Source organism: Vitis riparia, chromosome 3, assembly GCF_004353265.1.
Source record: "Vitis riparia cultivar Riparia Gloire de Montpellier isolate 1030 chromosome 3, EGFV_Vit.rip_1.0, whole genome shotgun sequence".
Classification (NCBI taxonomy): Eukaryota; Viridiplantae; Streptophyta; class Magnoliopsida; order Vitales; family Vitaceae; genus Vitis; species Vitis riparia.
The window spans coordinates 12,990,687-13,017,752 of NC_048433.1; the positions used below are offsets into that span (position 1 = coordinate 12,990,687).

At 29.9% G+C, this 27,066-nt stretch overlaps 1 protein-coding gene across 1 annotated transcript; it reads right to left on the reverse strand.

Annotated features, from left to right (window-relative positions):
• On the reverse strand, window positions 1–22,600 carry LOC117910776. The gene is made up of 6 exons (XM_034824926.1): window positions 22,174–22,600; window positions 15,196–15,772; window positions 13,076–13,276; window positions 12,409–12,448; window positions 6,055–6,589; window positions 1–895 (listed from the first exon to the last, which is right to left on the reverse strand). The coding sequence occupies exons 2-6, from the start codon at window positions 15,722–15,724 to the stop codon at window positions 128–130; spliced, it is 2,073 nt and encodes a 690-aa protein (XP_034680817.1). The 5' UTR covers window positions 15,725–15,772; window positions 22,174–22,600; the 3' UTR covers window positions 1–127.
• Between the last annotated feature and the right edge of the window lie 4,466 nt (window positions 22,601–27,066).

A 27,066-nucleotide genomic window follows, 5' to 3' on the forward strand; every position in this document is an offset into this window, starting at 1 on the left:
GTCAGCAACTAATACTACACTCTCAATATGCTAATTATTAACCTTACACGGGCTGTTACTTTATAGAAAAAGAAGAGAGGACAACATGCTCTGAAAAAAGTTCTGAAACGAAATTATGTTTTTTCTTTCAAACTTGAGTAGTAGGAGCTGCAGTTGGCTGTGGAGATTGGGTATCGGATTTATTCCCACAAATCCAACGAAAAGCCTTTTTCACGGTCCAGAACAGTCCTTTGAAAGCTAGATATAAACAATAGAGGGGGACAAAGGCGAATATTACAACCCCAATGGCAACACCTTTGAGGAATTTTGCAACAAAATATTTGGAAGATTCTGTGCAACGTCCCAGGACTGCTGAACGTAGAGGTGAATATGAGAGAAAAAAAATGGGGACAGGAAGAAATCCAACCACACTCCAAACAGCATTTGTCCAATTATGTGTCATGATCAGGATGATTGTTGCTCCAAACGCCACCGCCATCATTGAGACCGAGAGGATCATACATATAATTCCCTGTGTCAGCTTCTTCAAAAGATATGTTTCGAAGTCTTGTAGTGGAAATGAGGATGTAAGGATGGAGAGAAATTTACCCACAGATGTCAAAGCCAAACTGAGGGAGAACACATCAGCTAATATGAAAACCACAAACAAGGGTTTAGAGTTAAGGATTGGAATACCAGTGTTTTGATTAGGACCTCCTGGTACCGTGTAGGCTGCTGCAAAGGCAACAGTGGCTATGAAAATAGAAAGAATGGTGCAATTCTCAGTGGTGCGCATTAGCCATCCCTTGGCATCTCGATGGAGTCTCTCATTCCTAGCAGCAAATAATTCTTCAGCAGTCTGGTTATCTTTGTTGAGAGGCTTGGTCAAATGCATCTTACAGGCTGACTTCACTTTCTGCACCCACACATACAATCACAAGTAGCACCGTTATTCTAATGTAACACATACAAGCATTTTTGTTCTTTCTAATCCCTCCATTTATCATTGACTAAATTAAAAATATTTGGGAAAAAAAAACCTTCAAAGTAATTATTCATGAACTTTTAGGTTGTGTTTGATTCTTAGACGATTCTTAAATAATTTGAGGGAAGTGGAGAAAAATAAGGGAAAAAGTAGAAGAAAATAAAAAGTGAAAGAAAAAAAAAAGATTTAAAATCAAAAATCATTTTTATATATTACTTTAAACTCATTTTACTTATTTTAACTCTTATCTAAGAATTAAATAATTTCAAAATATTCAAGTATTTTTTTTATTAATTTTAATTATATTTTATTTTTACATTTTATATTTTATATATTAAAACAAAAATGAGAAAATTATTTTTTAATACTTTTTTCTTTCTTTAGTATTTTTCTAATAACTTAAACTTTAAGGTCAATTAGTGGATTTTAACATGGTAAGAGTAGCTTGGTCTTGAGTTTGAATCTCATTGGTGTATTGTTTATTCTCTCTATGCATTAATTTAACCTTGTGTAAGCCTAAAAAAACCTATAGTGATAACTTGAAGGATCATTTTACAACATTGAAAAGCTAATTTTCATATCATACACAAAAGTGATGGCCAAATAAAAATTGATAGGTGGTAAAAATGATCTTATTTATATTTATATTTGTTAAAAAGGTTCTATTTATCTCTATTTGTGAAACCGATCTTGGTTTTGATAATAATAAAACAAAATTCAAAACTAATAATTTATCCTAAGTATGTTTAGGCAAAAAGATTTTCAAAAAAGCAATAAAAGATAAATTAAATCAAATAAAAATTAAGAAGGAAAGTACCTCATAGAAAAGAAGAGTCAAGACCTATTCCCTAAGATCTCTTTGTAAAATTGTTGGTGCACTAGGTTCATAGCACATTACATTTTTATTGAACACATAAAATCATCCAAATGTCTAAATAGATTTTATATTCTTGAATCTAATCCTTCCTAATTAAGCTTTTTTTAAAGGTTTATGAAGTTGAATAAAAGTTTCCAGGAATTCCAGACCTCAAGCTAGCTAGGGTCTTTTATACACTTTACAATATAATTGGTTGAAGTAGAGAGGAATCGATTAAGCCAGTTATGCTCGACTTAGTAACCCTAATAACTAGTAGCCAATTGATTAGTCAAACCTAGACTGTGTCTAACTACTAGTTTGAGTTTCTAAATCCTATTTAAACCATTCTTAAATATTATTTAAGCCTTTTTAAAGTGTTTTCAAAGTGACTTGCTTTCAAACTTGTATTTCATCTTAGTACTATAGGAAAACCCATATTTCTTTGTTCCTTATACCCAGATCAGTTTAGGTACATGCAAATCTTTCCTAGGCTTTATCTAAATCCTATATTTAGAGAAAACAAGCAATTTTAAACAATAATAAGATTTAGATATCAAAAAAGAAAACTTTAACTTAATTTGAATATTTTCAAATCAAATCCATGCAGTGAAGTATTTGAATGAAGTTGTTGGAAGTCTCATAGACCCACGGTCTTCCGCTCGATGGCTCTTCCTTAAACCTTGGCACTCAACCAATGGGAAGAAAAGAAGGGTAGAGGCTATGACTCTTTCTCTGAAGATGGAAGACAAGTCTCTAGAAGCCCTCCCTAAATGGGCATTTATAAGGTTCTCCATAAGCTTAAGTGACTTGAGCCCATTAGGGGCTTGGGTCACTCAATCTAGACTAAAAAAGTTCTTAATTGATTAATTAACCCAATACGGCTATCCAATTAATTAATTAACCCAATTTAGAGACCTTGTTCACTAACTCATGTGCAATCTTATGTAATTATCAAAATATTTGTATGCATAAAAGTGAACCAAGAGCCAACCCAACTCTCATAGACAATGTCATCAAGGTATATGAGCTTGAGCGGGAACCATTGGAACCCATAAGAGAATTAATTCCATAATAATTCACTTTTGAAGTTAATTCAACATCCCACAATAGAGAATCAACTACACTTCAGTATCCTATGCAAATAACAATGAGACAAAGCTTGGATCTGTGATCTACTGTCCATTGCATGTAGAGTACTCCCCATGAACTGGTGTCTATAATCTAATAAGTTAATGTTATATCACCTATCAAGATTACCCTTCCAATCCTTGAATTACATATCTCACTTACTATATGATTAATTGACATACTCTACCTTCAAAAAGCATATGTCAAGTTTCCATTAATGGAAATGCTATGACCAAATTCTTCTAGATCACATGCCCTTTGAATCAACTAAGGGACACACTGTCTCAAACCCATAAGATATTATGGCTCCTCTATTGAGAATACCTATTACCACCACTAGCCTCCATCAACAATGACTCCATCCATAAGGATATGTGACCACCTTAGGGTCTTACCCATGGGTCAAAGACTCAATACCTTCTCAAGGTTGAGAGTCTATGCAGTATAGTAGCTTGGTGAATCATGATAATTAATTAATAGTCTTACATCATGATTCACCATTAGTCTTATCTAGTGTGCATTGCGTACACTAGTACACTCACTGTGGGAAAACCATCCTGATAACCAAGACAAGTCATTCCTCCAATTAAGAGATAGTGCACTAAAGTCTCATGTGGACTTCCCAAATCCATGACCCGATTGTGGACTACTTATCACTCTACAAGGAACCCATGACATGGATCTTTTGTGCAACTCCTGATACACCCAAGTCATATACAATGCAAGTGATGTGAGCATGTATGTTCAAATAACCAATTAATGCATATGGGAAACCAAAAAACATAGATAAATAAATTTATAAATGAATCTCAATTCGTTACTTTATGTCATGCTTTATAGGACTCAATCCTAACAAGTACACCATTCAATTCTAGTTTTTGTATATTCCATTGTACCAAAATTGTAAACTAGAAGTTTTATTCTTATCAAATTTTTTCTTATACATCTTGTGAGTTAGGCTTAATTGTATAAGGTATCAATTTAGTGAAAAATTTAAGTGTGAGGTATCATTCCCTTACCATTTTTAGAAAATCATGCTTTAAATTAGAAAATGCTCTAAGATTGAGAAAATTTTTATTTGAAATATATTTTCAAATGAAAAACAAAAAGAAGAGGAAAAATGATGTTATTGTTATTATTTATTTTTTGTGACATCATTTATGATTGATAAATAAATTCTCTTATTATACTTAATTGAGACTTTTTGTTGATGACAAAAAGGAGGAAAATTAGTAATAAGTTAGTATAGTACTAGGATGATAATATTTGTTTCAGTAATCTTGAATATTGATGCTTCATACTTCAATTATTATATACATGCATGCATCCTGTTTGTTATCTTACCAATTGCTAATTGCTCTTTGTGTTGTTAATATTTTGGTTATATTATTTTTTAGCACCAATATAATCCTTAAGATTCTTAAAATTGAACATTTTCTAAAAATCAAGGAGCATATATTAAGGGGGAAGTATTTGAGCAACTTTGATTTTGTCATCTCAAAAAGGAGGAGATTGTGAAACTAAAGTTTGGTTAATTTTTGTTTTGATGATAATAAAACAACGTTTGACACTAATGATTTATTCTAAGTATATTTAGACAAAAAGATACCTAAAGAAGCAATAAAAGAAATATCAAGTCAAAGGAAAATCAAGAAGAAGGAGAAAACTTCAAAGAGAAGAGGAATAAAGACCTATTATCTAGGATCTTTTTGTAAAGTTGTTAGTGCACTAGGTTCATATTACATTACTTTTTTTAATTGAAACACATAAATTCATCTAAGTATCTAAATCGATTTTATTCTCTTATAAACTAAATGATTTCATGTTCTTAATTAAAACTATGAATCTAATTCTTTCTAAACTTGTTTTAAAAGATTTATGAAGTTGAATATAAGTTGTTAGAGGTTCCAAGCCTCAAACTAGGTCTTTTATGCACTTTACAGTGCAATCGGTTGAGGTAAGGAAGAACATGTTCAATTGAGGTGCACTTGCACTTTGTTTCTTTTAGTAGCATGTGTTCAACCATTGAGGTTAAGCCTCAACTAGTTGAGCCGATTAGCCAACAATAATCACAATGGCTAGTAGTTTGTCAATCGGTTCATCAACTTGTTAAACCTAAACTATGCTTAAGAAGCATGACTAGTTTAGGTTTCTAGCTCTTATTTAAAGGCTCCAAGATTCTTGTATTAATGGGAAAGAGTTCTAAATGATTATTAAATATTATTTAAGCTTGAAGGAGTGTTTTTAAAGTGTACTTAAAGAGTTCATCTTAGTGCACCGTTCAACCTTATTTTTCTTATATTCCATTATGCAAAAATTGTAAACTAGAAGTTTTATTCTTATTTAATATTATTTTATGTACCTAGTGAGTTGGGCTCAATTGTAGGGTATCACTTGAGGGAAAAATTTAAGTGTGATGTATCACATAAGTTTTGCCAAGTGTGAGGTATCTCTTGGAGATCTTCAAGAGTAAGGCATTTCTCAAGGAAAAATATAAGTGCCCACTGAAGCCAATTAATCAAAGTGTAAACCTTGAAGGCTTGATTTGGAAGCTTTGGGATAGTGGAATCTCAAGCAAGGGATTGAATCTTAAAGAGAGTGGATATATGCTAGGTTGCTTGAACCACTATAAAATCTTAAGTTTGCATTTCTCTTTTCCTTTACTTTCTTTACTTTATATGCAATTGCATTTCATTATACTTGTTATATTATTACATACAATTGCCACTTGCTTTTTATATTTAAATTTGTTAAAAGCAACCATCACCCTATTCACCCTCCCCTAAGCAATTATCTTAGGTTGGTATAGTCAAAACCCTAACACTATTTAATTAAGACTTATTTACTGCATCTAGGTTTTATTTCTTAGTACCTTGGTTTTATTTGGAATCTAATGATCTAAATTTTATTAAATACATTAATGACACAAATTTGAAATTTAGTACCTAATAAGTACCTTATCATTTTCCTAACTTGGATACATATTTTCCATTACTTAATAATTTATTATAATTAGTAATGAAGATTAATAATTAAATGACTTGCCACAAGTGTATGCATGAGCACAATGTTTATGGTTATCATTAATGGGTAAGTAGAAGTGCACCTTAAACAACAGCAACTCTTCTTGTAGTTGGGATGCCGGGATTTGCATCTTTTCACTAGCTTGACTTTTTCTTTTTAGGCCAACCATATGTAGTAAGGAGTTCCCTTTGTTATCTGTAGCTGATAACAGACTTCTTGCAAGCAATTCAGATTTTGATACTATATCAAAAATTTCAATATGACGGTAAAGGATTGCCACATGTAGTATGTTCATTCCCTCCTTATTAATATGCTCAAGTGCTTGAGGATGACAAACCAGTATTTCTTCAACAATGTCTTGAATGTTTGATATTGTTGCCAAAAATAATGGAGTTTCATCGCTCTTCTTGTACTTGTAGTTGGTTGAACTTTCTTGGTAGTTTTGCCCTTCATTTTCTTGGAAATTTTGGCCTTTCTTTTCTTGGGATATTTTTTCTTCCTTTTCTATATCCAACTCCTTAGTCTCACTTAAGCCAACTTCTTGAGAATTAACACTAGCATGCCATGATGTATCATTCTTTACCAAAAGCTTGACAAGTCCTTGAAGTGAATAGCATCTACTTTTAGTAATATGAGACATGTTAGATTACTTTTACATAATTTATTGAAATACAAAAATGTATCACAAGTAAATAATCTAGTATTATATGATGTTAAGGTATGGAATATTATTATATTGAAAAGGGTAATTGAAGTCTAATAGTACATATTAATCCAACCACAATAGCTTTCAATAATATATTTGTAATTTAATCGATTATAAAGGGTGAGCAATATTTTACAATTTCTTTTACAAGTAGTGCGTAGATGGATCTATAAAGAAGATTTTGTTTTCCTTTTCTCTTTTTTTAATATTTTCTAAAGGCCTTTTAAAGTAATAAAAAATTGGGTAATTGCCAAAAATGAGAAATAGTCACATGGAAAAATAGTTTCATTTCTTTTCTACATTGCATTTGTATTGAAATATCATTTTTTTTATATTTAATTTATTCAACATTGCCTTGGTATGATATCTATTTGTTTATACCTTAGAGTTGTTCTTTAAAAGTGTGATCTTTGTATGAAAATATTTATTTTTTAAATTTTCCTTCTTTCACTTTGAGTAAAATAAAAATGGGTTCTAGAATATGTGCATGTGAAGGATTCCCCTTTTGGTCACTCCTAATCATATAATTATTTATCTACCAAAAATTTCACATAGCGTGGCTAAAAGTTATATACCTAAATTATTTAATAATCTCCTATACAACTTATGTAACCTATCATAACTTAATTTATAGAACCAAATGTTTTTGAACAAAAAAATTATATATATATATAACTTATAAAATTTTCAATTACCATTTTCAATAATCACTTAATAAATTTGAGTTTAAATATAGATTTATGAGGGATTTTTTGTCATCCATTAGAAATTGGCATCATATGGTTTAGAAAACATCATTACTTTGTACTTGATTATTATGATTTACATATTTAACTCTCATTCCTTTCTATAACTAAGTTATGTTTCTTCATTTCTTTATTCAATGGTCAAGATTTACCCATACACATTAATGACTCAAATTCAAAATTCAATAAAATAATAAATCGGTATCCTAAATTTTTTTCTATGAAATCTAAAAGAACAATTGAAGCCTTTTTTAGCCTAACAATAGGCTTGGGTTGAGTATTGAGTCTTTTGAGCATTTCAGATGTTGGTCAATCAAGAATTCTTGTATGTTCAAGAAAGAATTCATGTAGTTTGAGAAGCAATTTGCAAAACCTATTAATAACATTTGTCTAGTTACAAATTGAAGTGAAAAGCTACCCATGTGTGTTTTTTTAATTTGTTTTCCTTTAAGGAATTATGTATGATAAAATTTATCAAGTATTTAGTTTGAATATATTTAAGGATATAAAAGAAATAATGATATATGTATAATTTTTTACTTTAAATTTTTTTATAATTTATTTATAAATTTTAGTTTTTTGATATTTAATTATTATACAAAAAAAATATAAACATATTCATTAAGAAGATTATTATGATAGTTTTTATATTTTGGATGATAAGGCAATGAAATTTACAAATAAAAATTGTTAGCCCAAGGGTTCTCCTAATCCCGTTTTAATGATAACAAACCATGGTTAAGTAGCTAATTGGTTTAAATTATAAAGAATTTCAAGTGTTAGTTTGGAAATTCATCAAATGACTCAATGGATTCAAGATCAAGACATTTGGAAGACCTTTAATCATAAGAAACATATGTAAGATGAATGCATGGGTGCATTTAGGATTTTTTATGAATTCCCCAATTTTTTATGGCCAATGCCAAGGGAATTTTGATTTTTGGTAAAAAAAATTGACCATTTTCTAAGTATATATTTATATGATGTTCTATATGATGCATATGATTGCATGCTGTGAGAGCATCACTCAAGTACTCCCCTATGGTCGCTTCCTTTCCCAAGTATTCAAGGATGTTGGCATTAACCTTAGTAGAGAGACGAACTTTGAGGATCCCAGTACATATGATACATATGATGATCAATCCATGGGGTGAATGAAATTTGAGAAGACTCCAGATGGTTTTTGGATCAGAAAAGCAAAGAGAGCATTGCCACGGGGACAACAGTAAACACACCTTAGAGTTGAGAAGGAGGCAAGGATTAGGTAAATGAAGAGTGGAGTAGAACCTCAGGGTAGACTAGACCCTCAGAGTGGCTACTAGCAGAGAGGGCTCGAGCTTGATATTCCCTTACTTCAGGCAGAGATTCCTTCATAGATCAGGGGTGTTTAGTTTGAGTCCACTTTCTCTAAGCCGATGATGACTCAGCCGGCTTTTATAGATGGACCATCTATTCAACCATTATACACCGAGCCCTCCTTCTCTAAACCAGCATTCACTGAGCCCACCTATACTAAGATACCACGGCCTCAAGTACCTTCTACTCCTAACCATACTCCTTGAATGGATTTATTTGCTCAAATTAGCTTTCTTGGTACTTGTATGGTGGAGCTTGTAGTGGTTAGTGACACATGATTTTATTCTATGGAGGATAGGATGGATAAGAATCAGACTGCGTTCACTTCGCAGTTTGAGTATCTCCAATAGAGGATTAATTGCATTAAGGATTGCATGGTGCGTTAGCATGAGGACATTATGGCCTACTTGCGTTCCGTGTTTCTACCTCCACCTCCTCAACCTTGATTCATTTAACAACTCCCTTGTTCCTTTTTATGTTGCTAAAGGGAAAGATATTTTAGGATCTAGGAGGCTAGATATAAGAGACTCATACATGCATATCATCTTTGTTAGATCATACATTGCTTATCTTTAGTTATGTTAATTTGATTGGACATATGATGTACTGACTAATACATTTGACTTATGATATATGATATGCCTATATATTTGATGACTTGTATTGTTTGTTGTTGTAATACTCTCTAACATGTCTTGATCTTTTTGTTTTCAATTCTTAAATTTTGATTGTTAATTCATGATTGGTTTAAGGGGAAGATTTTTTTCCTCCTAGGTAACCAAGGTTTTTCATCATAAAAAAGGGGGAGATTGTTACCCTAAGGGTTCTCCTAATCATGTTTTAATGATAGTAAATCATGGTTAAGTGGCTAATTGATTTGAGTTATAAAGAATTTCAGGTATTAGTTTGGAAATTCATCAAAGGACTCAATGGAGGCAAGATCAAGACATTTGGAAGACCTTTAATCATAAGAAACATATGTAAGATGAATGCACAGGTGCACTTGGGATTTTCATATACATTTTTAAAAACTGAGTTTATGCATTAAAGTTACATTTTCATCAAAACCCCAAGTTTTATCAAATGAACCTTACGCAAATCATTTAAAAATTGGCATATTAATTTACTTAAAGACCTTGCCAAGTGTTAGAAGAGAAAAAAAAAAATAGGTTTTGGGCCAAAAAAGATGAACCGGTTGAGGCAGTGGCCAATGGGCTCAATCAACTAGGGTACCGATCGACCAATTACACTTTCCCAGTCAATTTCCAATCGAGAGATGCAAAAAATCTACTCTCTCTTCCAATAGGCTTTCTTTCTCGGTCGAGGGATATCTCTTCCCGATCGAGGTCCAGTCAAGGCCTAATGGCCACCTACCATGCATTTAATGCCCAACAGCTAGTGAACCAATCGACCCCCAACTTGACCAGTCAAGACTACTTTTTGGCATTTTGGCTCCTGACGGTAGAAACCTATAAACTGAGAGTTCCACTTCATTTATGAGTAAGAGAACACTTGAATTTATTTGTTTACCTACTTGTTCTTATCGCAAAAGCTCTCATTCTTTCTTTGGTGCATTAAACCTTCATTTGCATATTCCTTTGTGCACTCATGTGATTCTTCTTAGCTTTTAAGTTGTATTTGAGCCCTTGTTGAGTTAGGTTGAGAGATTTAAGCTTATTATTTGAGTGTTAAAAGCTTCAAGTGAGTAGAGATTTGAAGGGATTGTATAAGAACCCATTGAAGCCAGAATCCAAGTGTAAAGGTGATTAGAAGCTTGGTTGAAGCTTCAAGTATAGTGGAACCCTTACTCGGTTAGGAGCTTGAGGAGAGTGAACATAGGCAAGGAAGTGTTGAACCACTATAAAATCTGAGTTTGCTTTATCTAACCTTATCTATTTATATTTGTGCTTCTTGTGTTTAAATTTATTGTGTTTGAAAAAGAATTTTAATATTTCAGGTTTTATTTTAATATTTCTTTTTTTTTTTTTTTGCATGGGATGTCAAAATATCATAAATATCAACAATTGGTCTTTCTCTTGGTGGACCAATATTCTATCGATATATTTGACAATATTGTCCAATTTTTGGCAAGCAAAGATTTCAACCTTTTTTTTTTTTGTATCAAGGCTAGTATGATATATCGAAATTTTGATTATATTTCTAGAAATTTTAATCTTTGTAAATAACTACTATGTTTTAATTTTAAAAATAAAAAATAAGAAGTATATCCAATTGATACCTTAGTGCTCATTTAGATATGCTTATTGGTTTTTATTTTGAAGGGTAGAAAATAATAATAACTTCTATAAAATATATAAAATACAATAACTTTTATATAAAAAGTACAAACTTAACTTATGTTCTTAAAAATATAAACTTAATTTATATTTTTAAATTAAAATTACTTTTAAATTTTCTAAAATTTGAAGTAATATTTTTTTAATATCTCATATTTTTTAAAATTTTAAAAATCATTTTGTTTTTTAATTAAGTTTCAAAGAGTTCTTATATTTTATAGAGATATGATGATTACTTTCTATTTTAGAAAAGAGAAACAAAAAGTTTATCCAAATTACACCTTATTGTCTATTGGAGACACTTATTATTTTTTATTTTTAAATGTAGAAAATAGTAATAGTTTCTATATATATATATATATATATATATATATATATATATATATATAAAATATAGGATTTCTTAGAGGTTTATATTGAAAATGTTATGGATTTAAAAATTGATTGAAAATTGAGATAATAAAAAATTTACTATCTTAAATTATAAAATTTATTAAAGTAATTTTTAAAGACATAAGATATGTTTACCTTTTGTTTTAAAGTTTTCACTTTTTATTTAGATGTCTCATATTATATATATAGGAAATGGAAACAGTGGGTGGTTTGAAGGCCACTAAATAATAAATGTGATATCCTACATTGGATAAGGAAAAATGTTTTTAATGTGATATATATATATATATAGACTTCTTTTAACCTTGTAGACACATTTTAAAGTCGCGAAGGCCCCTTTAGGTCCATAGTGGTTAATATCTACACGATTGAAAGCGATTCATTATAGATGTATCAAAGTTGATCCTCGACTCCTATATGGGGGTTTCTTTTGGCTTCATGAGAAGTGTTTCTCTATTTGACCCTACAATCTCGTGAGACACAATGAGTATATTGTATTTATATGACGGAGGAGGGGTTGGGGTATTTATGTCTCACATGGGATAGGGGAATATATATATATGAGTTCCTCTTAATCTCATAGACATTTTAAAGTTGTAAGAGTCCCTTTAAGCCCAAAGTAAATAATATCTACACAATTGGGATGAGACCGTTACAATAGATATAATTTTTAAAACTAAGATTAGAATCAAGAAAGGAGGTTTTCTTGGTCAGACCATGGGTGGGGCATTTTTACAAAAGATTGATCCTATTCTTCCTCCTCTTGGCTAGATGCATTAAATTGAAATAAAATCTTATTTACTTAGGAAGTATGTCCAAATGAAGCACTAATATTTAAATTTCTAATTATATTCGAAATTTCTTATGCAAGAGATTTTAAGAATACTAACCTTCAAAATAAATAAGTATGGTGCTTACCAAAACTTTTCATATCTCACCTTTCATCACTTGTCTTGTTGTTGTCCTCGGAGGGCCACTCTGGAAAAGAACTTCAATTGTGAGATGTTTGGGCCACTATTTGTTAGGAAAAAAAAACATATGTAACAGAAAAGGAAAGAAGCACTACTTAACAATTATAAGAAGTTGAGGTAAATAAATAATGGTGAATGGAAATAAAAAAGAACCAAATTTTATTAAACAAATCCATCAGACCAAATCCTTATTTTACTGGACAGGAAAATTTGAGGGAAAAAAATTACATCCATTAGAGCCCCATTTCGTAATATGGAAGAAATTATAAACATTAAATTTTACTTGTTCAAGTTCCATTCTACACCATGCATGGGTTCTATTCTATTTATTGAGCAAATAAATATTAAATCCATTAAAATATGTTCAATTGAGTTGGATTAACTTGAAAGCTTGAATGTGAACCATACATTGTTTTATAAGATAGCTAATTAACTTGTTTCCAAACTATATTTTTCAAAAAAAAAAAAAAGGAGAAAATATATAAAACTATATTTATCATTCCAAAATTATGTTAATGCCCATACCCATACCCAATTTCTAAAAAATGTTATTATCTAAATAAAAAAAAAAAACAAGAGTGATTGAGTAAATGAAGAATAGATATTGATGAGGAAGGAGTTAAATGTACTATACTGGAGTTAATGAGTTTCTCCATGAGTCCTTGTGGCGGTCTTGTTGAGATCATGAGTTCGTCCATGAATCCTTGTCTTGTTTTGATCTTCTTCTTTTCAAATGCAGTTGGATTGCATGCAAGATATTGAAGAGCAGTCATTGAATCTTGATCTCTTTCTTCAATTAAATATGAGTAGCTATCCGCAATAAAATGGGCCAATTCTATTTCATGTTAATTTTGTAGAGATAACACAAAAAACAAAAATGTTAGATTAGTAACCTAATGTTATCTTTGCATCCCAAAAAATATTTGAAAAAGAAAATATACATAAATTATCTTATTTGATTAATGAAATAAAATCAAAATTATTTAAAATTTATAAATTCTTATAAACTATTTAATTTTTATAAACAAAGAAAAACAAAGAAAAATAAATTTGAAGATGATATTTAAGTAAAGCTTATTGATTTTAAACTTATTATTAACTTTTTTTATTTTTGGATTTTTCTTTATTTTCTTTCCTCGATACTTTCTCCATTTCTAAGATCCACATGGCATGCACCTAGACTAAAGGGCATATGCAAATTATCTAAAACGTGTAACTTAATTTTTTTTTTTTACTAGTAACATTTATGTTTTGAACTTTGAAAAGAAGACATGACATGATATGTCCCCTTAAAGTATAAACTCCCTTTGTACAAACCCATCACATGCCTTTCAAGCTTAACCAATTAAATATGAAGTTTTTAAATTATTTTAAGTGGGTTATGAATTTTCTTAACCAACATAGTTTTGGGTACCATTTTTAGGCCTAAAAAAGAGGTTTTGAATAATAAAAACTCTTTTGTTGTATATTTGATTACATTTAAGAAGTTGTTTGGAGAAAAATATTAAGACTTAAAAGTAGCAAAAGTAACTGTTGGCCAAAAAGGGCTTTGGGAAGCTAATATTTCTTTAAAAGTTTATTTAAAAAATTATATCAATATTTATAACTTCGTTTAAATTTGGTAACCAAGCATGTGTCCGGGTACATTTTTAGTATTTTTTAAGAGTAAAATATAGTAATAAATTCTATATAAAAACTAGAACCTTATGTCTTTAAAAAATTTGCAATTTGAGGTAGATAAATTAAATATTTTGATACCTTAATTTGTAAAACTATTTTTTTTTTCTTTTTTTCTTTTTTTATACATTCATTGCTTTTCAATGTAAGTATCTAAAAAATTCTGGTATTTTATATGAAGTTATTATTATTTTGTAATTTTAAAAATAGAAATGAAATGAAAATAATAAATATATTTTCAAGAAATTAAATATATTTCTTAAGAAGTTCCTTTAAGGAGGAGTTAAGCTACTTCAAACAAGGCTTTAATTAGAATATGTACTAATCTTTTAAATTTTCAGCACTTTGGTTTATTAGAAAATGCTATCTAAAGCTTTGTTTGGATTGTAAAATATAATAGAAAAAATAAAAATAGAAATGAAAAGTTAATTTACCTTGAAAATAACGAAAAAAAATAGAATAAAAAATAATTTGAAAAAAGGAAAAGAAATAATGAGTTTTCATGCACTCGTGTAAAAATAATTCAAATTTTATGTATTCAAGGGTTAAAAATAGTACTTAAGATGATCAAAAGTAATACCTAGATTATTAAAATGTAAAAATATTAATTATTTTTATATAGCTATTTGAAATTTATATTTTATAAACTTGAGTTTTTATTTATGGTTTTTTTTTCATTTTAAGTCTATGAAAATACACTTTTTCAAAAAAATAAAATAGAATGAAAAATATTTAAAGTTTATATATACAAGAGAGAAAGAAGAAAAAGAAATTGCGAGAATGATATAAGAAAGATCTATTATGTTGAACTTTTTTTATATATATAAATATTTATTCAAAATTTTCTTTTTTGGACTTTTTCTTATTTTTATTTTTCCATTTCTCAAACATATTTTCCATCATCCTCCTATTTTCACATCTTGCAAGAACATGAAACATCCTCACCTAACGTACCTAGATTGGTTGGGGTTTAGCCTTCCTTAACCTACACTTGGGATAGCCTATAATTTCTATATTTAATAATAGAAATGGATATTATAGGAAAAAACTTGCAGATGAATTGAGAGAAGAACTCACCGAAACACTCGGTGAAGATGGAAATATGAAGAACTGTTGTTCCATCATTCCTCTGCAAATACTCTTTACCATCTTCTGGACTTCGTTCCGTTAGTTTCATTTCCCGAGCCAGAAACTTAAACATTTCAGTTTGGCCGTAGCGGGCTGCACAAAAAATAGGCGTCTCTCCTAAGTCGTTAGGCGCAATTAGCAACTCTGAATCTCTCTTCAACATCTCCTCCGCCACATCTTTCATAGTATCACTGGCCGCTACTTCGTGGAGTATATTGCTGCCGGCGTTGTTTTTTGTAGCGGCAAGTTCATGGTTGCGTTCTTCAGGCAATATTTCCAGTAAGTCGCGCACCAGTTTACTTCGTTTGAAGCGAGAGGCCATGTGGAGGACTGTGTCATTGTAAACACTAATTCTCTGTAGCGGGCCTTCACGATGAGAACTGCAGAGTTGGGTCACCTTCTTGTCGTCTTTGCTGATCAAGTGAATGAACAATTGATCTTGGAGTTCCTGTTGGTCGGTAGAGTTGGTGTCGGCCATGAGAGCGTCTTTGGAGAGGGATGGGGTTCTTACAGCGTTCCAGAGTCACTGCAAAATCCCAATTCATAAGGTTATAAGCAATCTTATAAAACTTGGATGGGAGTGGCCAAACAAACCGTTGACCGGTCTTCTATCGGATTCCATTTGCTAATTGAACCGATTCAAGACTCAAAAACGAATTAAACCGAGAGAAGACTCGAATGAGAGACATTCCATCGAACCAAGTTTTGATGTCATCTTCAACTATTAATTTTTATTTTTTATTTTTTATTTTTTAATAGAGGCCCGACACTTGATTTTTTTAATTTTTATGAAACCATTAAACGGTGGATCCCATTGCTGGTTTCATAAATGTCAAAGGGCAGTTCCAACCCTTTTTTTTCCCCCCGCACATTCCTTAGAGATCAAGCGGCAAAACTCTTAATATATATATATATATATATATATATATATTAAATATAAATCCTTAATATGTATTAAATATAAATCATCAAGTAAAAGTGTTTTCTTATGGCATGAATTATTTGTAATTAATATATAAATCACACAAAATTATAAAAAATCATAAAATGCAAAACTAAGAATATATGAATAATATAAAAAATTATTTGATTAATAAAAAATATTCATATGTTTGTATAATATGGTTATCATGATTAATATATACTAATATTAAAAATAAAATGATGAAATAGTTTAATAATATATGAATTATAAATTTATGATGTTATTAGTTTCATCATAGTTCAACTATCAATTTTAACCATAAATCAATAACTTTTTCTATTTAATGACTTGTTTGGTTTTGAAACATTGGTTATAAGGGGTTATTAAAAGAACAAAAAAATGGTAATTTAATTAAGGCCATTTTTTTTCAATATCTCTAAATATATTCAAGATAAAAAGTAATGGTTTTACTATTATTATTATTATTATTTAAATAAGAGTGTTTGGGATGTTTTTGTAAAAATAATTTTTAAACAAGGAAATAAAATAATTTTCATTTTTTAAAAAAAATTAATTTTCTACTTTAATTTTGTAAAAAGTTTGTAATATTAAATTAAATTTAATACAAATCTTATGAAAAAATAAAAAATATTTTTTGCAATTATAAATGAATTAGAGATCATTTTTTTTATATAATATGTAAACACTAATATTATAATAAAGAACAAATTATATTATTTTTTGTTGGAAAAAATGATAATATTTTAATAGATATAAAGGAAAATTAGGGTATTGAATTAGCACCTATGGAACATATAATCTAGATCAATGAAAGTGTATATTAAAATCTAAACCATTAAATAAATGTACAAATAATCAGACCCAAGTACAAAAGAATAGAACTATGTACAATAATGAGATCAATGTATAAAATAATAAATCAATCAAAATAATGGGACCTATGCATATGTAGTGCAATTTGATTCACATTTTTTGATATGTAGCAATTCAACATTGTAGTGAGACTCAAATATGAAATATGGATGTTAATATTTTAATATAAAAAAATAAGTTATATTTTTTATTAAAAATAAATAATAAGTTTTTGTAAAAAACATGGATTAATATTATTTTATTTAAAATGAATAGTAAAAAGAAGTATATTAATTTTTTTAATAAATGAATAATCTTTGTTTTTAACTAAGGTACATGTTTACTATATCTAATTATCTTGAGTATTTTATACCAAATTTGGTCTTGGAATTTTTGGCATTAGACGAGTTGCAAACACAACTCTGGGCTTTTAGGAAGTCCATCAATACATTTATGAAATGGTGCATGCACATGCTAATGTTTTGAAGCAAAATAAATGTTTTTGTCCTATCAAACAAAGCTAAAAAATTCTTGATTATAATTCTCATTATCTATCCATATGAGACTAATAAGCAAGGATATAATTATAGGCTTCCCAAATCTCAGCATGCATATAATTAGAGATAGTTTATTAACACAAGGTCATGACACTTACAACAATAAGATGAAAAGCTGCTTTGTAGTTTTAAAAAAACTTTTTTTTTCTATTATAAAAATTAAAAAGTAAACAAAAAATTATGTAAAACTTCAAAAATTGAATTATATTTAAGAAAGATTATATGATGTTTCATATATTTAAAATACGGTGTCTTAATAATATAAAAATACAATTTCTAAGAAATTCAATGTTTTTTTTTTATGAATTTTTGGTCAAAATGACCCCTTTTAAAACTTATATCCAATGTGATATCTTTCCAATCACATGAGTCTCACATCATTCTCCCACAAAAATATAGGTTCAATTGACAATTGAGACTTCATATTAAAAAATGAAGTTGCAATTACCAATTGATACTTCGATTAAAAATTGAGATTGCATTTTTTAACTGAAATCTTAATTGGTAATTGAGGTTTCAGATTAAAAAATGAAGTCATAATTAACAATTAAAACTTCATTTTTCTAACTAAACCCTCCATTGCTAAATGAAACTTTAACTTAAATTATATATATATATATATATATATATATATATATATATATATATATATATATATATATATATATTATTTCTACATGGTAATAAAATGGTCACTTTGAACATAAGTTTGACATAATGGTTACACTTAATTTTTTTCCCATAATGGGGCTATTTTGGCCCAAAACTCATTTTCTCTAACCTAACATGAATATAAAAACTTGAGATGATGAAATCATTGTTTAATATATTTAAAATATAGTACCTTACTAATTAAAATAATATAAAAAGTGAATATACACATTTGTGGACCCTACATTTCACTCGATGCGTTCTCACTTGATGGCGAAACTCGCTTTTTTATTTTATTTGATGAAAAATTATGATTTTTAGAAAAAGACTTGGAATCGCCACTTATTCTTGTTTTATTTTTTAAGGAAAAAACAAAATTAAAAATTAAAAAAAAAAAAAAAAAAAAAAAAAAAAAAAAAACTAAATGTGACTCTTGAAGGAAAAACAAATTTACGAAAAATCGAGTTTAGGTTTGAGGGTCAGGTTATTAGAAAGATACGGTAAAAACCGTAACACCCTTTTAAGTCCCTAAAAATGAATATCTACTAAATAAGATGAAGCAAATGTGACAATTAATAAGGAAAGTAATTGATACCAATGAAATGATCAAATAGTAAAACGAATCATGCATAAGAATAAGCAAAGTGGGAGTAAAATCGTACCTTAATAGCAAGTAATAGTGCGTTATCATAGAAACAAGGTTAGTTCAAGTACAAAATTATCACATGCATATCAAAAAACAATCCAAAGATCAAACAATGTCCTTTAAGCATAACAGTCGACAATCAGAAGAGAAAAACTCATATATAGGACCCTCACTAAAGCCCAATTGATTTTGCATGAATCAATCTCACAAATTCCATTGTTTTGGAATTATGAAAAGGATCTTCATACTTATTAAAAATCAAGAAAAACGGAAAATTATTTTAAAATCAAAAAAAATTTGTACAAGTGCATATCAAAATGAGAATGACAGCAGACTTATTAAAATCAAGATTTTTCGCGACCTAAAACCTTAATAAAGGATGAAAAGTTGTAGAATTAAAAAAATATTTAAAACTGGAGTGGAATTAAAATTATTTAAAAGAAAACTAGAGTTTTAAAATTTATTTGAAAATTGAAATTTTGAAAATTATTTGAAAATTAAATTTGAAAATTGAAATTTTGAAAGATTATTTGAAAATGGGAGTTCTGAAAATTAAATTTAAAAATTAAGGTTTTAAAATTTAAATTTGAAAGAAATTGAAGTTTTAAAAATTAATTGAGAATTGGAATTTTGAAAATTAAATTATGAAAATTGGAATCTTGGAAATTATTCGAAGATGTAATTTTATAAATAAATAATAATAATAATAATAATAATAATAATAATAATAAACAAATTTAAAAATTGAAATTTTGGAAATTAAAAATTAAATTCAAAAATTAAAATTTTGAAGAATTATTTAAAAAATGAATTTTAAAAATAAACAAATAGAATAATAATAATAATAACAAAAATATAATGATTAAATAAATAAATGTGAAAATTGAAATTTTGGAAATTAAGAATTAAATTTGGAAATCGAAATTTTGAAGAATTATTTAAAGATGGAATTTTAAAAATAAATAAATAAATAAAATAATAATGACAAAAATAATAATGATAAAATAAATAAATATGAAAATTGGAATTTTGAAAATTGAAAATTAAATTTGGAAATCGAAATTTTAAAAAATTATTTAAAGGTGAAAATTTAAAAATAAATAAATAAATAAAATAATAATGATTACAAAAATAATAATGATAAAATAAATAAATATGAAAATTAAAATTTTGAAAATTAAAAATTAAATCTAAAAATTGAAATTTTGAAGAATTTGTTAAAAAATGAAGTTTAAAAATTAAATTTGAAAATCGAAATTTTAAAAAATTATTTAAGAATTGAATTTTTAGCAATCATTTAAAAATTGGAATAAAATGAGATTTTTGAGAAATCGGGATTTTAAGAATCATTTAAAACAAAAAAATTACGGAAATCAAACTTGGACACGTGAAAAAAAAAAAAAAGTTCCGCCATGAGACCACAACTGCATCATTTCACTGCCACTTATTTATTCTGAAAACTTGAAGTGCCCTGCCACTTATGAAAATTCCCATGCCACCCTTGACTTGTCATTCCGTTTGCTTACACCGCCTTATGTCATTAGTTCGCTACCAGCTTCTGGAGGTGAAGTAATGAAGCCCCACTTCTCCATGAAATGCACCAACTTGCTGCCTATTTACACCTGGCAGCACCTAAATCACCATGCAGGGCCTCGTTCCACCTCCCAAATGCGGCAACCCTGAAATCCTTTCCAAGCTTCCTTTCTCATCTTTGCTTTCCCCGCGTTCAACTTATCCATTCCGAAAAAGAATTTTTGAACTGAAGTTCCCAAGTCTCCAGCTGTATATGCTTCATTCTTGAGCACCTGTTGTTGAAGATACTTGGCACAAAACTTTGCAACTACCTTACCTCCATAGCCATCACAAACACCAAAAAAACGAAGTGGAAGCATCCAGATCAGGGTATGCAGCATGAGCATCTTCCATGGTTGCGCGCCATCCTTGCATGGATGATGAACCATATCTAACCCTGCCATTCTCACCATCCTCAGATAACTTCTCAGTTTTTGGGGTGCTCAGGTATATACCCATCTCTAGCTGCGCGATTGGCTCAGATTTATGTTCTGAAAGCTTGAACTCTAGGACTCTGTTCTCTGCCTTCTGGAAGGCTAGAATCCTCCTGTCAAGCTCTTTCGCAAGACCGTCCCCCTTCCTCTTTGTTGTCGTTCCTCCCCTTGATGAATCCACAAAGCTTTTATATCCTTCCCAAGGCTTTTCATGGCCCGGGAAACAGTCTCGTCCGGCAACTTCTGTAAGAAAAATAGCCAATCATGGCAGGTTATGAGCAGCGGTGGCCCATCGGCTCGGCATGGCGGAGCTGAGCTTCTGCCTCGTGAGCAGAATTCAACCTCAGGGACTACGAACTTGGAGAGCCATCCATGGAGAGCTTCAAAAATGGAACCGTGGGCGTGTTCACCTCCCTGCCGGTCAGTTCTGTCCAGAAAGACTTCCCATTTCGTGTCACAAATTGAGCTGTGAGATTAATAACATCCAACTCTTCCCCTGTAATCCCTTCTGGAAGACGAACAGCGCATTGCTCAGTCTCTGGGGGGCTCAAGAACCTTGCGGAATGGTTTAAACTGGGACGAGGGCTCAGGCTTCATCAATGTCTCACTATTGTCGGCAGGTGGAGCAGATGGGGTAGATTCAGGAGCAAAAGAATCTGCAAGTTGTGAAGGAATCTGCTGTGCAGAGGACTGATTCTGAGAGCGAAGTTCAAACAGGCGGTGTTGGAGGTATGCATGGTAGGGATCCGAACCATTCAAGAAATTGAACTTTACATTGCCAGCATGAGCATCGGTAAATGAAGTTCCAATAGGGGTTTCTGCTCTCAGACCCAATTCCTCAACAGTGACACTTGAAATCAATGCGAACCCACACACAGGGGAGGCACATACGGGGAATGCACAAAACAAGGAGGAAATACAGAAAAAGAAAGAAAACAGGAAAAAAGGAATGACAGTAAAAATAGGCCAGACTCTGATAGTCGTAGTGAACAAAGCTCCAAATCATGCATTCTCAATGAGCTTTAAGAGTAAATGAAGAGACCAAAAGAGAATTCGGAAAGAGAATGAAACATACTTCTGAAACAAAAGACACGAAAAAAGTCAAGGAATAATCTCCAGATTCATTAATCACCGTACAACTTTGGATATCCATACATAGCCAACTAATAACACCCACACATAAGCAACAAATAGAATGCCAGAAACTCAACAAGAACAGAGTGAAGATAGTGATATGCATAAATAATCTGAGAGCTGGGATAATCATACCTGAGAAATCTCCCTTACACGCAATGTTTTCTACACCTATAATTCACCCCGAAGCCCACGATAAATTCTCTCTTTTTCTGTGTATCCCACTCTCCCCGTCAAACTGGAGAATGCCCTCTGCTCCAAAGAAGAAGGAAAAAAAACAAAAAACCTTCCTTTCTTGCCCACCCCCCAGATTTGTCACCCTCTCCTTTTTCATCCTCCAGATCCCAAAACCTCACCTGCTCCAAAGAAAAGTAGAAAAGAATAATAATATATTGAAAAAATCCCCGCCTTTTTTCATCCTCCAGATCCCAAAACCTCATCTGCTACAAAGAAAAAGTCTCTCCCGTCCCATCTTGATCCCAAAACCTCATCTGCTACAAAGAAAAAGTCTCTCCCGTCCCATCCCATCTTGATCCCAAAACCTCATCTGCTACAAAGAAAAAGTCTCTCCCGTCCCATCTTGATCCCAAAACCTCATCAAAACCTCATCTGCTACAAAGAAAAAGTCTCTCCCGTCCCATCTTGATCCCAAAACCTCACCTGCTCCAAAGAAAAGAAGAAAAGAATAATAATAAGAATAATAATAAAAACTTCACACGTCTCTCTCCCGTCCCATCTTCAAAAAAATCCCCTCGGTAACAGTACCAAGGGTCTCCAAAAAGCTCGCGGCTTGACCCAGGCTCGGCCTGGCCCAACGGGCTAAAGTCCGAGCAGAGCCCATTTCTGGATGGGCCGGGCCATGGGCTCCAATTTAGGCCCGGCCCGACCCGATAGGCTGGCCCGTCTGTAGGCCTGCCACTTAAAAATATATATATATAATATATATATATATATATATTTTATATATATATATATATAATATATATATATATATATAAATATTCAAGAAATAGAAAATGCTACATTAATAAAAATATTCATTGCTAACTATTTTATTCATTGAATGTATACGTTACATTTGAAAATGTGGGAAAAGTTTACATCACTACAAAATAAATATATTACAACTAGGTTGACACCTACTTATTTGTCAATCATTTGTACTTTTCAACTACAAAAATAAAAATAAAAATATGACATACATTTAGTAAAATATTTTAATCATTATCTCTTGGCGGTGATGACGAACTATCACAAATACATGAAAATCTTGATGATTTTAGTTTTTCCATATCGACAAGCATATTTTCTTCTTGAATAGAATCAAATATCATTGTATCTGCTATTACCTAGTCTTTCACACATATATTGTTTCAATAGAATCCAGCGCTAAGCTGCATCGTTTATCATTAACTACTCTTTCACCTGCACTAAAAGCAGCTTCTGATGCAACTGTACTCACAGGAACTGTTAGTACATCACGAGTAATGATAGAAAGCACAGGATATTTGTATTGTTGTGATTTCCACCATATTAAAATATCAAAATCTTCATCATCTTCAAATGAAATTAAATCAATATTAAGATATCTATCTAAATCAGTTGTGTTGTTTGGAGAACTATTTGTTGTCTTCTTTCGACTTTTTAACATTTCTAGAGCTCCTTTATAAAAAGATGAAGAACTTGTAGATGTAGGTGGTAATTTAATAGAACTAATATCATCACCATATTTTTCTTTATAATAGTTATATAAATTATATAATAATGAATTTATTTCATTTTTAATTTCTTCAATTTTATTTGGTCATTAAAATAAATAATTGTTAACCATTCATCCAAAGCTTCAAATTTCAATCTAGGGTCCACAATTAAACCAAGATAAAAAATTAAAGGTATTTCTCCCCAATATTTTCTAAATTTTTCTATCATTGCAAATATTGCATCATTAAATATATCCAAATTTAAATATTTTTGAAGTACAATAAAAATATTAGTTATTTGCATGACAACTCGGTTTGAAGATGGATAATATACACAACAAAATTTTTTTGTTGAAGTATCAAATACTTCAAAAAGATTTCTTAAAAGATCTGCAATATGCCAATCATAATCATTTAATACATCAATATCTGCTTCGCAATCATTGTTAATTAATTGTATTTCATATAGTTCTACTACTTTTCTATATTTTGTAATAGTTTGTAAAAGTTTATAAGTCGAATTCCATCTAGTGGGCATATCCAAATTTATATTTCTTTTTTTCATATTTAACATTTTGTAACAATAAAAAAATAATTCATGTTTTGCTTGAGAACTATTAAGACCCGCAGCAATGCCTCTAATTTTTATAATGTATCATCAACGTGTTTTAATCCATCTTTTACAATTAAATTTAAAATATGTGCACAACAACGCACATGAAATATTTTACATTGATCTTCTTTTATTTGTCAATATCGTTTTAATCTAGATACTGCTGCATCATTATTAGAAGCATTATCTAATGTTATTGTAAATATTTTATCACGAATGCCAAAATCTATAATTTCATCATTTATTAAACATGCTATATTTTTACCATTATGTGGAGCATTTATTATTTTAAATGAAATAATTCTTTTATTTAATTTTCATTCATTATCAATATAATGAGCAGTTATACATAAAAAACCACTATGAGTTAAAGATGTCCAAATATCAGATGTTAAAAAAATTCTTCCTTCAAAATTTGCAAAAAAAAAATTTAAAATTTTCTTTTTATGTTTCAAAATTTTTTATAAGAATTCTTTTAACTGTATTTCCAGAGCAACCTTGAAACTGAGGATTAACAGCTCGTTGCATTGTTCCTGTAAAATCATGAGTTTCCATGAAATTGAAAGGTTGTTCTGCTCTTATTATATAACCAATCATTTCTTCACGACAATAAGATTCATCATAAGAAAATGTTTTTAAATTTCCACTTTCATTTTTACCTAATTGCATATTATTTCTAATATCTACATTATTTTTAGTTTTACAATTTTCATGATGCCTTTTTAAATGACTTGTACTTGCATTTGAGCCACCACTAAGAAGTTTGTTACAAATTTTACATTTTGCTTTTATTTCTTTTTTATTATTTTCTAAATTTATTTCTATTCTATAAAAAAAATTCCATATATTTGAAGTAAATTTTTTGTTATCACATGCATTAGATGAAGAACAAGAACCACTTGCCACAATTATAATTATTGATAAAATATTATGCTAAAAATAATAAATGTAAAATTAAAATGTAACAAATAAATAAAAGTAAAGGTGAAGTATGTTACTAAATTGGAGAACCGAAGCAGAAATTCCTTCAAATTTGAACTCTTTGAACCACCAATGCTTGTTTTTCACCACCAATGATATTGAATAATTTGAGACAAAATGCAATAATCGGAAATATTGTGGAATGGGAGAGAGCTTAAGAGTTGAGAGAATAGAAAAAAATTGAGGGTATTTGATATTTATAGGGATTTAAATATTAAGACTTAATTTTTTTTTTTTTAATCAAGACCGTTCAACGGTCATAATATTGAATTGAGTGGCAGACATGTTCAACGGTCATGTGACCGTTGAACAGCCAGCTCACTTTTATTTTTTTTCAAAAATCATACAACATTTCTAATATATATATAACTAATGCAAAATAGTTACACAAAAGAGGGCTAGCTCAGTTGGTGGCTAGCTCCCTTATGGATCCATAAGGGAAGGGGATTCGAACCCCTTCCCTTCAAAACTAAAAACTATTTTAATTTTTACCCAAGCCCGCCCGGGCAACGCCCAGCCCCGCCCATCCAAATAATAATGGCCCACTAAGCCCGCCCGCCCAACTGGCCCGCCAAACCCGCCAAACCTGCCCAGCTTGAGGGCCCATAGGCTAGGCCATGGGCCTTAGATATACCAAGGGCCCGGCCCGTTGACCAGTCAACAGGCTTAGTGGCCCGCCCCGAGCTGGGCCATGGGCCTTACTCCTCCGGGCCGGGCGGCCCGGCCCGGCCCGTTGGAGACCCTTAGGTAACACATCCATCTCATCCTCAAAATCAATAAGATATTAACTAACAAATTAAATTGGTAAGAAATTCAATGTATAACCCAATATGAAAATTTTCGATATAATGAGACTTTGCCCAACAACTCAAGTTTGTAAGATAGATTTTAAAATGGGAACAATTAGTTGATGATATTTAATATTTTCTTTAACTTAAGATGAATATAAAAATTTGTGAAAATGAAACCGTTGTTTCTTATGTTTAAAATACAATACCTTAATAATTAAAAATAATATATATAATTTAAAATATATTTGTTTATAAATTTAAGTTGTTAGCTAATGCATCCTATCATATCCTCTGAATATGACTTTACCTAACAACTTGAGTTTGTAAATAAAGAGATTTTAAAGTGCGAATAATTGATTTATGATATTTAAGAAATTTAACACCTCAGAGTTTGTAAGCAAAAAGATTTTAAAATGCGAATAATTGGTTTATGATATTTAAAAATTTTAATATTTTCTCTAATTTAAGACGAATGTAAAAATTTGAGATAATGAAATTGCTATTTCATATAGATAAAATTTAGTACCTTGAAATTAAAAATAATATAAAAATGAATATACACATTATTTAAAATCTATTTGCTTATAAATTTAAGTTGTTAAGTAATACATCTCATCATCCTCCAAATGAATAAAATGTTACCTAGCAACTCCAATTTGTAAAAAAATAGATTTTAAAACGTAAATAATTGATTGATGATATCTACGAAATTCAACGTTTGACCTAATATGTGTATACAAATTTGAGATAACAAAATTATTGTTTCATATGTTTAAAATACAGTAACTTAGTAATTAAAAATAATGGATACATATTCTTTAAAATCTATTTGTTTATAAATTTAAATTGTTAGGTAATACATCCGATCTCACCCTCCAAAAGAATAAGACTTTATCGAACAACTCAATTTATTAAGTAAATAGATTTTAAAACACAAACAATT

What these genes read in the sequence shown, in the direction of transcription:
- LOC117910776 (XM_034824926.1), bottom strand. Translation starts at nt 15,724, where the DNA reads ATGGCCGACACCAACTCTACCGACCAACAGGAACTCCAAGATCAATTG. An exon ending in CATCTTCACCGAGTGTTTCG is followed by an intron (nt 13,277 to 15,195) that starts GTGAGTTCTTCT and finishes AACATGAAATAG; the next exon opens with AATTGGCCCATTTTATTGCG. An exon ending in GGAGAAACTCATTAACTCCA is followed by an intron (nt 12,449 to 13,075) that starts GTATAGTACATT and finishes GTTCTTTTCCAG; the next exon opens with AGTGGCCCTCCGAGGACAAC.